This window comes from Pteropus alecto, unplaced genomic scaffold (genome assembly GCF_000325575.1).
Source record: "Pteropus alecto unplaced genomic scaffold, ASM32557v1 scaffold74, whole genome shotgun sequence".
NCBI lineage: Eukaryota > Metazoa > Chordata > Mammalia > Chiroptera > Pteropodidae > Pteropus > Pteropus alecto.
The window spans coordinates 4434793-4445183 of record NW_006436291.1 but is presented as its reverse complement, the minus strand read 5'-3'; the positions used below and the strand labels follow the sequence as shown (position 1 = coordinate 4445183).

At 46.0% G+C, this 10391-nt stretch overlaps 1 protein-coding gene across 1 annotated transcript in view; it reads left to right on the top strand.

The window, feature by feature from the left end:
- Nucleotides 1-10391, top strand: part of FANK1 (fibronectin type III and ankyrin repeat domains 1) — a 61491-nt gene that overhangs the window by 47375 nt on the left and 3725 nt on the right. The window contains exons 4-7 of the mRNA XM_015590174.2: nt 3087-3168; nt 4170-4244; nt 5096-5161; nt 10015-10180. Of these exons, the coding sequence (XP_015445660.1) occupies nt 3087-3168; nt 4170-4244; nt 5096-5161; nt 10015-10180 (389 nt within the window). The remainder of the gene's footprint in view (nt 1-3086; nt 3169-4169; nt 4245-5095; nt 5162-10014; nt 10181-10391) is intronic.

The window sequence follows — 10391 nt, the reverse complement described above, 5'->3', positions numbered from 1 at the left end:
GTGGGAGGAAGAAGGCCTGCTCTGCTCTGCAAACCAGAGCCTTTTCTGTTTCTCTGCCAAACTCTGGACGGTGAGACTTCCGTGCGTGGGTTGATCCGTGCGGTCTGGTGGCAATCCTCGTACCTCTGTGCCCACCTTGCGGTGGCTGAGGGGTCAACCAGTCAGTGCTGAGAATGAGCTTCCATGCCCCGAGTGACAGTTACTACTGCCTTTCGCTGACACTCAGCAAGCAGGAGTGACGAACAGCTATGATGCCCTCCCTTTCTCCCTTGAGAGGTCCCTTTGTTCTCAGAATAATGAGAGCAGTGATTGCCTCCTGCAGAAGCTGCAACAGGCAAGGCATTTATTTAAATTATACCCTAATATCCGAGTACCCAGGTCGTGGCTGTGCATGGTCCTCGGCCTCTAAGCACAAAATGAACTCATTTCGTTTCCCAGCATCTGCACGCTGCAGAGCTTCCTGGGCGGGGTGCACTGTGGAGCGACCCCCCTGAGAGAGCGGGCTGGCAGCTGCGCCGCACGGGGTGGCTCCAAGGCGGTCAGTGCGTGAGCGTGCTGGGACATGGCGTGTGTTTTTAGTATTTAAAAAAAAAAAAAAGAACTTTTAAGAAGTTGCACTTTTCCGAAGCTTCTTAAACCTCAGGCACCTCATTTCGCTTAACGGCTTGCGGGGAGGGGTCATGCCGACTTAAGGTGCCTGCTTGCGTTCTAAACTTAATGTGAGCGAAAGCGTTCAAGGAGTCGGTCAGCTGCCTCAGCACGGGTTAGACACCGAGGGACGCAGTGTGGCCTGACGTGACCTGCCCGGGACCCCGATGCGCCCCCTCCTGCCTGGGGGCCTGGAGCGGGCCCCTCGCCTCTGGCTCTCAGGCGTGTGGTCTGAAGGAGACTCTAAAGAGTTCTGCGGAGTCCTGGATGCGGCTTGACTCACAGGGTTTCAGTGAGTCCGTATTTTGAACTTGGGTAGAAATAGGATGAGCGTCTTATGCTCTTCTAGATGATTCCGTGCAGATGACTTGTTTCTGTGTTTTCAGTGGCAGTGGAAGTGAGAGTCCCAGAAGTGGGGACTGTCTGCCGAGATAATAAACCCCTCCCCCCACTGCCCTGTGAGCAGGAAGGGAACCTTCCCAGAGGTTTTGTTTGCCCACTGAAGCGTGGATGGGTCACACAGTAGGTCGTTATAAGTTCACGTCACCCTAGGCTGGGGTGTTTCCTCCTCGGCTTTGTGGACATTATGGGGCTGAATAGTTCTTGGTTGTGGGGGACGCTTATCAGCATCCCTGGCCTCTCCCCACTAGACGCCAGGAGCACCAGCCCTTACACCGTGACAACCAAAAGTGTCATCAGACTTTATAAGATGTCCTCTGGGATTTTCTGGGAGCAAAACCCCGCCCCCTTTCACAGCCCCCTGGTGGAACCTCCGGGCTAGGTGTGACCTCCTTTGAAGACCAGGGACAGCGTGGGCCTTGCCCTGTGACAGTTTGTCATGATATGTTTATTTCAAGCTAAAAATATGTGTGGAATGATGAAAAGGAAGTATAATGTAGCTAAAAAATCTTTAAGAGATTGGCAAGCTCTAGCAGACCACATTATTTCAAAACAATTTTCACTTGGCTTAAATTTATTTTTACCAAAAAGAAGAAAGGGTACCAGCTAAAGGTCATTCTGAGAGTGAGCTCCTCGTCTTTCTGCAGTTAGTACTTTGCTAGACTCCGAGGGGACCAGGAGGATGCTGGCTCCTGTGCCCAGGAACTGGTGTCCCAGAGACTTTCCCCATCCCGAGGAGCAGGAATAGGGGACTTTATTGCCCATCAGGCAGAGATGGCCAGTGGGCCTTGGGCTGGAAGAAGGTGGGCGGTTAAGTGGTGGGTGAGCCCCAGGAGGCAGGCCGGGGTGCAGAGCAGGGGGGACCAAGGACAACAGGGGTGGAGAACAGATGTTTTTTCTTAGGGTTTAGATTAGTGAGTAATAGGCTGAACACAGGCACTCAGTGTAAGCGGCAAGGGCAGGGGACACGTTTGACAACTTCTCTCTGGGACCCCGGTGTCGAGACTTGGCGTGTTAACGAACATCTGTGGCATGAATGGATGGGACCTTTGAGGTGACTAGAATGAGGGATTCTAAACCCACTGCCCGTGGGGCCGGGTGCGGGAGGGGCCTGGGTACAGGAGGAAGGGAATGGCGGGGCTGTACCCACCTTGGTGGCTGCTGCCACCGTGACCGCTCCCTCAGCGGTGGACGCGTGGCGGGCACGTGCAGTGTGCCCGCTGCTATGCTAAGAGCTTCGCTCGTATTATTTCCTTAGGCTTAATCATACTTGTTTAAAAAAATAGAAAGTCCCAGGATGTGGAGCAGGCGGAGCCATGGGCTGAGCGCCTGGAGAGGGGGCCCCTTTCACTAGCCCCTTCATTCTCACACTGTGCCCACCGTCTTCCTCCGGGGTCCACACGCCTCTGCACAAAAGGGCACCCTTCTTTCCGCCCGCGCCCCGCTGTCCCTCTGCTGTTCCTCGGGCCCCTTCTCCTTGCTCTCCCCCCGCCTCGGGCTTTCTCACGGTGTCCCTCCTCTCTGGCTTGAGCCCCTTCTGCCCCCACGAACTCGGAGGGGACGAGTCCCATGTGAATGATGTATTCCTGGGAAGAACTTAAGTTTTGGATTTTGAATATTAGAGCAATCTGTCTTTTTGTTTGTTTGTTTGTTGTTCAAGTAGTTTAGTGACTCTTTGGCAAAGAAAACCCAGCATGCTGTGGCAACTGTGGGGCCTTTTCTTGCTTGTAAGAGACATTTATTAAGTCTTATGAAATCTGAAAGAATTATTTTCAAATGTTATTTAACATTCACGAAGCAATACTTTTATAACTTGAAAATGTCCCAAGCCTTGAGGACAATCTAAGCATTCTCTTAATATGTGAAAACGAAGTCCTTTTCAGAAAAAGAAGGCATTGAATAGTAAACGTAAGATATACTTTTTGGCATAGCCAAGTGCCTCCTTGGAGGTGACATGACCTTCCACCTCAGGCGGGAGGGACGGAGCTGGTGTGCACCTTCTATGTTTTGGATGACTGCTTTCGATCTCATTTCTTCAGGAGAACCCATCAGTAGCGAGCATTTTCATCGTGCGGTCAATGTGAACGATGAAGATTTGCTGGTTCGAATACTTCAAGGAGGGTGAGAGAACTCTGCTATTCAAGACTTTTAAAAAAATTTCTAGTGCCCGTAAAGTGCAGAGAAGTGCATGATACAGCTTTATTTTCCTAAATTGTCCCATGCCTTTGAAGCTGTCCCCATAATTGGTCTCGGGTGACTGATATGAGTTCAGCAGAGTGAAGATGATGATAAAATCCTGTGTGTTATATTCTGTAATTATTTAAAAAAGGAAACGACAAGTCTGAGAATCATATTTTCTTCCCAGAAATAATTTCCGACCCTTGCTTATATGCCGTAGCATTTAGGCACATTTCACCCTCCACAACGCCCACTTCTAATTCCTGATGAAATCAAGGAATCACCAAATCAGCTGTTTCTAATTCAAAGGCTGATAAAACGCTAGCAGAAAAATGGCCAATACAGTTGCTGCACGTGGGATACATGAAGCTGCCTCCTACACGAATGAGGACCGTGTTATCTGGGTTCTTTCTGAATCGGTAGTTTTGAGTGCCTGAGACGACACGTCATCTGTGAGTTGAGGCCCTTGTACGTTGGAGAACAGAATGTTCCCACAGAAAGCCAAAGCTGCTGAGCTGATACGGAGAGTCTGCCTTCTTGTTTTGGGGTAGCCCTTTCCGCCCAGTAGGGGAGGCAGGAGTCAGGAGCAGAGTGAGCGTGCCCACCTGTGCAGACCCCCGTTGAGGGGGCCCGAGGGCCTGCGGTGAAGACACTGTGTCCTCTGAGTTAAGGGGCCTGTGTTCCTGGCTTCCATGATGGTTCAGAGTTGAAGGCAGTGCCTACTGTAAGTAAAAGGACAGCAATTTTCTCTTCCTGTGGATTTGAATCTTTTAAAATATTCGGCAGGGCAGTCTAAGACAACAGAAATTTAACGGCCCAGGAAAAATTGGAATTTTCCATGAAATGAACCATTTCAGCCACCTGTGCCCCGCAAGAGACGTCAGCTGCAAATGTACAGGGAGCCAGGCCGGCCCCGTTAATGTCCTCTCTCTGTTTTTCCCAAGCAATGTGAAGGTTGACGTCCCCAACAAGTTTGGTTTTACTGCTCTGATGGTCGCTGCCCAGAAAGGATACAGCAGGTGGGCCTCGTCCTGTCTCATCCACAGCGAGTGGCTGAGCCGCTCCCCAAGGCTCTGGGCCTGGTGGGGAGGGGAGGGAGAAGGCGCTGGGGGGAGCCTGCTTCCTTCTCCTTTCCCAAACTGCACCCTCTGGGGGCCGAACAAACACTCGGCTGCTTTTCTCATAAAGTTATAGGATGTGCAGGAGAGCATGTAAACGTGCATAATCATACGGCGAGGAAGAGGGCCATGTAATCGTATTTCGCAATATATTTTAGATGTCCTGGGAAAATTTGGTATTAGAATTTGAATTTCTTTTAAAGAAAGAAAGTGAGAGGGGGAGCGTTTTGTGGGGGGGGGGGAGAGGGGATATTAATTCTGGAAAACAAACTGCCCTGCTAGGTTGCTAACATAGAATTTTCACCGATACACTCCATTACCTCTATCCCACACAGAGATAGGCATAAATACTAATAGCTTATTTTTCAATCATATTTATATTTTAACTGCTAAAATGCCATTTTGAAAAAATAGAAATGTTTTTATTAAATGTTGCCGCTTGAAAATATATTTAAAACGGCCATTAAAGTGACAGTGAACTAATTTCATAGTCCAGTCTGTTTATGTGGTATAGTGTCTTTTCAAAGAATGATTCATGTAAAGGGTGAAGCTTCTTTTTTTTTTTTTTTGGTATAGAGAGGTAGTTGTCAGGTTTAATAATGCCCTGTCTTTAAAGCCAGCTAGCCGCCGAAGATGGAGAGGAAAGTAGTGTGAAGACATGCCTCAACAGAGTGTTCATTTTTACTGGATCATTGGGAGTTCCTACTCATCGAAGCTACTTACTCGGCTACGTTTAAATGTGTTTGCTCTAGGCTTGTGAAAATCCTCATCTCTAATGGCACGGATGTGAATCTGAAGAACGGAAGTGGCAAGGACAGGTGGGTGGCTGCAATGTGCCTCAACTGTTCCCATACCTGTTTTACTAGGCTTGTACCCAAAGGTTCTGATTTCATGCAAATATTCGATCGCTCCTTTTGACAGCACGGAGGGTCAAGGACTAGTTCCCACGGGAAAGATGGCGACAACGGCACCTGGCTTATTCGTTTGTCCCCTCATTTAATGGAGTATTTATGGGTTCTCTGTTCTGATGTGTACACCTCCCCTCTGTAAGTGCCCAGCACATACCGCGTGCTCCATAACCGGTGGCCGTCACCACAGTTGTCACCCGCTCTGTGCTGGGCACTTTTATGTCCCGTGGGCTGTCACTGAGTTCTGCTTCACTGTGCTAAGTTGCTATTGTTTCCAAAGCAGCCGATGGCAACCACAGAATTGGCACCCGGAGCGCCGGGGGTGGGGGGCCGAGCGTGTCACGGGAGTGTGCGGGACGAGCACGATGCTCGGAAACCTATACTAGAGATGCAGGCATGTTTTAGAAAGGCTTAAACATCATCACCAAGCTACTGCTGAGGTTCGCTTAATTAATTTAAATCAACCAGCATTTATTGGGTGACTATAGGCTCTGTGCTTGGCGCTTGGGCGGAATAGTGATCAAAATGCAAAGCTAAGAGTCATGTGACACTGTGCACAGATCAAAGGTTTGTGCACTGCAAACTGGCATCTAAGGAGCAGCTGCAAAACACCGTAAATGGTGGGTCACAAAGGAAACATCCGTGTCTAAGATCAGAAAGCCCATTTATGCTGTTCTCTGGACACACACAGGAACAGATTTTGAATAATAACATTTAAAAAAAATCACTTGTAAATTTAAGCAACGGTTTCTCAACGAGTCCTAGGTAATTTTGGAGCTAAGCTATCAACTCAAAAAGGTTGAAAAGAGTAACGCTAATTTTAAAAGAAAAATGAAAAGAAAAAAATTACTTGAGGTAGGAAGAAGAAAGACTTAAAAGTAGAAATTAATTAAAAAATAAGGATTGAGAAGTATAAGAGCTACCTCTTAAAGAAGAAACTGTACAGTAAAACAGACCAGTTTCTTGTAAATTTAAGAAGAAAGAAAAATTAGAAAATTGAAAGGTTACATAACAGTAATTATGGAGGAAATTTAAACATAAAAAGAAAATGGTGCATTTGCATCTAAAATAGATTTGATAATTTCATTGAAATGGGTACTTTTTCTGAGAAAATTTACACCAGCAAAACCAACCCAAGAAGCAGAAAATGTGAAATAACCAATATTCATAGGAGAAATTAGAAAATCTCTTAAAGGATTACCTCCAATACAAGCTCTGTGGCGTGGCTGTTTTACTAGTGAGCTCGATCAGATTTTCTAGGTACTGAGAAAAACCTTGAAACTTATCGGAACAGAGAGGAAGCTGGAAAGCTACCGAGGATATTCTTACTGCTAAAATCTGAGAGAGGACGAAAGTTATTTGCATGTCTGCATATGAAGACATGTATATTACTCTTCCATCCCAACTGAGAGGATCGCACAGGCGGGTAAGGGTGTCTGGTACTAGGAAATTCCCTATAGTACTTTCCATCAGTAGACCGAAGGTGCAGACCTGTGTGTGTACGTGTGTGTGCATGTGTGCACGTATCTTACTTAAGTGCAGGATACTTTCATCCTAGGGACAGTGTCCTGCGGGAGGACCAGCCTCCGCCGAGCACGCGAACCCTTCGATGGCACCATACAAAGTTGTCTATCATCTCACATGACCACCTGGCATCATCCTTAGTGTTGACAGATTCCTTTGAAAAATTAGTAACGAAGCCCAGGAGAGCGGTCGAGAGCCAGATAGCTTGATGTCAGATCCTGATTCCCCTGTGGACGGGGGTGTGACCTTGGGCGGGTGATTTCACCCCTCTACACCTCAATTTCCCCATCTATAAAAGAGGGATGATAGAAGTACTTCTAGACTTGAGAACACTCAGCTCATATATAAAAAATGCTTAAAGGGCGCCTGGCGTATGGTAACTACAAATTATGTGTTGCTGCTTCGTGGCTGGTATTTTGGAAGGCTGATCAGCTCAGTAAGATATGAACTAGGGTAAGAAGTATGGTTCCTTTCCTGCAGAACCCGAGAGAACCAACGTTCAAATACTTAATAAGGAGGTTCAGTAAAATGGCCAGCTAAAACATAAAGAAACACATTTTCTTAAATAGTGGCAATAACTGGTTAATAAATATAATAGATGAAACAAAGTAGAATAAAAAACAAAATATCTAAGAAAAGTAAGACATTTGTATAAAAAAAACCTATAAAAATTTACTGACAAGATAAAGATTTAAAAAATAGGGACGTATATGCCAGGATGGCAAGATCAAATATTATAAAATTTTCAGTTTTTCCCAAATTATAGGTTCATTATAGCCTCAAATGGAATTTTTCTTGGGAACTTTTCAAAAAGATTCTATAATTTACCTGGGGGAACAGCTAGATGATGCTAGCTACTAGAACTTTGTCAAAGAAGAATGTGGAAGGACTTGCTTTGATCGTTATTGACATACCTCATGAAGTTATAAGTAATTAAAGTAGTATGATACAGTACAAAATATTGGAAAGAGGGTAGAGTGGAATGTAAATCCTCAAACAGATCTCTGTGTACATTAGAAATTAATACGTGACGAGAGGAGCGACACAGACCAATGAGGAAGACGTTGGAAGAATAGGCTGCTTGGAGAAAAAAAATTAAGTCAAATCCCGGCCTTCGAGCATGCACCAAAATACATTCCAGATAAATTACGAATTAAATGTGAAAAACGAAACTGTAGAAAACCACTGGAAAACACAGGCATATATCTATCTGATCTTATGATGTGAAAGACAAAAGGATTATAAGAAATCACTAAGAAAAAGATTAAGAATACATTACACATTTCCAAAAACTTAATTACAGAGTTAAGGACCATCCGGGGAAAGATTTACAAACGTAGACAAATGACTGGCACCTTTAATATGTAGAAAATACATTTACACCCAAAAAACTGTACACAGTAGAAAAAGCAACTTATACAAAAAGACGATTCATAGCAGAACGAATTAAAAATTAAAGTGAAAAATGTTTAGCCCTGCTAATAATAAAATTAAAAAAAAAAATTTCACCTATTATACTGTCTGTTAAAAAACCGATAGCAGTTGTTGGTATAGGGCGAGTCAAAGGGATGCTTTCAGGACAGGTGAGAGAAGCGGGAACTGATGTAGGCTTCCTGGAGAGCACCGTGACCCTGGCAGGTAGAAGGCCACCCCTGTGCGGGTCTCCAGGACGTGAAGGCCTGCGTGAGGGCACAGTGCTGAGGACCACCGGCCCCCTTCCAGCCCGGCCCGGGCTTGGGGCTCAGCACTGGACGTTCTGTGGCACAGAGACGTGGTACTGCTTCCTGCTGGGGTGACTCCCTCCCCACACACCCCTCACCCCAACGCTTTATTGTGAGAATCTCAAACATTTATAAACATTAACGGAATAGTACAGTCAGCAGCCCACACCTTGCTCCTGGCTGTTCTGTGTCTTTGGTCTTTTTTCTTCTAGACTGGTCTTCTGTCCTTAAAAACATTGTTTTCCCGATAGCCATGACTTCTTGAGGAGATGAGACCAATTATCGTCCAGAAGACGAATGCCCGTGTAATTTATCCGCCTAATTGCCTCCTAGTTGAGGAGGCGATTAATTTGTTCGTTCCTCCTTTTATCCCCCGTAAAGTTGAAATTGGGTTTAAAGGTTTGCTCAGGTTCAGGCTCACATTTTTAGCAGGAACACTTGGGACGGGTGTGGTGACGGCAGGACGCACCCAGCGGGAGGTCTGTGACGCAGTCCTGGTTCCGGGCTCGATCTTTTGTTTAGGGCGCCACAGCTGAATCTCCTCTGTGAGGCTACAGCCGCCCAGTTAGAAAGCGGTCTGGGGCATAGTGCTCAGCATCCTGCGACTGTCCTGTTCGCCAGCAATCTGTCATTCGATTATAATAGCGGCCACCGATGATTCTCGCCCGAATCAATTATTTAATTGGTTTCAGTTAGAAAGTGATTTTCTAATTCCGTGATTCCTGTTATGTTCATTAGCTGGCGATCTCAGAGCTGTTCCTCCTCAGCTGGGACGGGACTGCGTTTCATTGTATATCTGCAGAGTAAATGTTTGTTTTCTTTAAATACCAATATTTAGAGTAAGGAATTGGTTTAATAATTCAGTGTCAAATGAGTATTTTTTTTCCCTTTCTCTTTTTCGAATATCATCATGAACCGGTGGATGTTTTAAAATCCAATATCTTATTCAATTACAGTGATTATTATTTTTTTTTAACTGAGATTTATTTTATATGACATAAAATTCACTCCTTTACAATGTACAGTTCAGCATTTTAAAATATATTAACAAAATCGTGCAACTGTAATTCCAGAACATTTCATCAGCCCAGAGAGGCCCCGTACTCATCAGTAGTCAACTTCCATTCCCTCTACCCTCAGTCCGTGGCAAGTCCTCACCTGTTCTGTCCCCACGGACTTGCCTAATCTGGACATTTCATATCAATGGGATCATATAACACGTGGCATTCCGTGTCTGGCTTTTATTAGCATAGAGTTTTGAGGTTCATCTATGTTGGAGCATACATCAGTAATCCATTTTATTTTTATGACCAAATAATATTCTGCTGTGTGGATATACTACACTTTATCTGGCCATTCACCAGTTCGTGGACACATATACATTTTATATGAATAATTTTCATGGCCTTTCCATTCAAATTAGGATGGCTTCCCTGGGTGACGCCAGGTAGGGTAGAACGCAGACCTGAGTTTGGTGACTGTACTCATAGAGCCAAATGCTTCTTCTGTGCGTTGCAGTTTGATGCTCGCATGCTATGCGGGGCACCTAGACGTGGTAAAGTATCTCCGAAGACACGGTGCCTCCTGGGAGACGAGAGACCTGGGAGGCTGCACGGCTCTGCACTGGGCTGCGGACGGAGGCCACTGCGACGTGATCAAGTGGATGATAAAGGACGGCTGTGAGGTACGGGTCCCTGCGAACCACACGCTTGTTAGGAACCTGGAAAGTGTCCCACGGGGCCTGTGAGGAGCGGGGCCCTCAGCTGAACTTGGACATGCCGGAGGGGGCTCTCTGGCTTCTCAGAGAGAAGGCTCCCGAAGCCGTGGGTAGAAAGGCAGTCGTAGAATTGACACGGTAGTGAGGCTTCAGGCGGCCGCGGAGGTTCGTCTCGTCG